Raw genomic sequence first — 1,840 nt, forward strand, 5'->3', positions numbered from 1 at the left:
TCTAGAAGAAGGGGAAACATATTTTTACTCCAAACTGCTCTATGTACTTCAAATCTATCATGTAAGTTGTGAGGTGCTAAATAGTTTAGTGTAGATGAGAACTATTAGAATATCTATGAAATAAATTGATCTTCTTGAGTTTAGCTAAAATTTTCGCCTTTAGCTGAGTCTAAGTTGACAATTAATTTTAATTACATATTTCATGGGATTCACAATTTTTTGATCACGCATTTTATCAACTTTTAGTAAAATTTATTAAAATTTTATTCCGGTTGTGCTACATGTATATAACAACTTACATAATGATTTACTAATAGATGATATGGTGAGATATAACCGGATCAAAATCTCATCAATTAAACAACTTACCTACTTAAATTTTGACACCTCATCATTATGTAAATAGTTACTTACAAGAAGCATTTTCCATTTTGTTTTAACCCTGAGCCCCAGCCCCCAAACAGGGGCTTAGAAAATCTATTCTGAAGTCAAGCACTAAAAAAGGATAAATATTTCTGAATTTGTAAATCCTCAATAACCATGTTGATGTACGACATTGTTGGCTAAGCTTTAAGGATGATGAATGATATTAAGAAGATAACCAAGGATTTAAACAGATAAATTTGAATAATTGTTCCACCAGGGCCAATAGGATAATTTCCATTATTCCTGGGTAAATTATTCTATATTTTTCTGTTGATGCTCTGATACTCGTTTGCAGAGGACCATGCCTGCAGCGTTTGAAGGTTCTTTCGATTTCTTTAAAGTTCTACCAAGTAATCCTTCATCACTACCACCTGTTGTGCTGCAGTCTTGTTTACCACTGCTTATACAGCATGTTGGTTGGTTTTCCAAATACGATACTCCAATTAGAACCCAGGCACAAATGTATAGGCATCTGCGTCCATTTCTGGGCTTGTTAATTTATTCACCAACCAGAGAGATAAAAGAACAAGCTTATGTTCTGGCACAGGCAACCATGTTAAGTACTGGTGCATTTGACAATAACACGAGGGAAATTTGTGCTTGGTTTCTCTTTATACCAGGCTATAACAGCAACAGTATTTGTGTAGAAGAACCAGAGGTTGAAATCTTCCAAAAGTTGTCTTCAATTATTGTTTCTTTTTTATGTGATGCTGTTTCGACTATTGGAAATAACTTATTCAAATACATGGACCTCTTGAGGCATTACACCTATGATTCAGAAGACGGTAAAGGTAATTGAAATTTTTTAACTGAAGCTACAGTTTCTTTTATCAAACTGTTCTCATTAGTGATCAATTGTTTCTATGTAAAAATTTCTCCTGCAATTTTTGTTTTTGAGGTTGAGAATTAGTATAAAAATAACTTATGGATCAGCTCTAGTGATAAAATGAATTTCTTCAAGTAGATGAATGAAGTAAGAGAACTCAAGAAATTAGTATAGAGAGAATTTATAATGATCGAGGACGTGCAGACCAAGGATAAGTGGAAATTTTTTGAGAAGGAATTGTAGTATATGTTTTTGATCGTTATTATCTGGCATTAGGAGCTTAGCTTTAGTTTCTGTTTAATTTTTTTTTTTTTATATTTTGAATCATAGTGCAGTGGAACTCCTTCCATAGACATTTTTTTTTTTTTTGGTTAAATATTTTGTTTTGGCCTAACCTTTTTCTATTTATAATTGTGACCAGTTGTCTTGAAGGAGTGAAAGTTGTATTATTCCATAAAACAGTGTTAGGAGATTGATGGGTTTTGATTTTGTGCCTTAGTTACTATAGTGAATTCTTTTTTTATGACAGCCGCAATATTAATAAGCAATTCATGAAATTGGATCAGTATTGCAATTGCTAGTTAGTGA

At 32.3% G+C, this 1,840-nt stretch overlaps 1 protein-coding gene across 1 annotated transcript; it reads left to right on the forward strand.

The window, feature by feature from the left end:
• Nucleotides 1–6: 6 nt before the first annotated feature.
• Nucleotides 7–1,283, forward strand: LOC111380440. The gene is made up of 2 exons (XM_023004006.1): nucleotides 7–61; nucleotides 722–1,283. Exon 2 carries the CDS (start codon nucleotides 728–730, stop codon nucleotides 1,223–1,225), a length of 498 nt encoding a protein of 165 aa, XP_022859774.1. The 5' UTR covers nucleotides 7–61; nucleotides 722–727; the 3' UTR covers nucleotides 1,226–1,283.
• Nucleotides 1,284–1,840: the final 557 nt, after the last annotated feature.

Source organism: Olea europaea, unplaced genomic scaffold, assembly GCF_002742605.1.
Source record: "Olea europaea var. sylvestris unplaced genomic scaffold, O_europaea_v1 scaffold21446, whole genome shotgun sequence".
NCBI classification, from domain to species: domain Eukaryota; kingdom Viridiplantae; phylum Streptophyta; class Magnoliopsida; order Lamiales; family Oleaceae; genus Olea; species Olea europaea.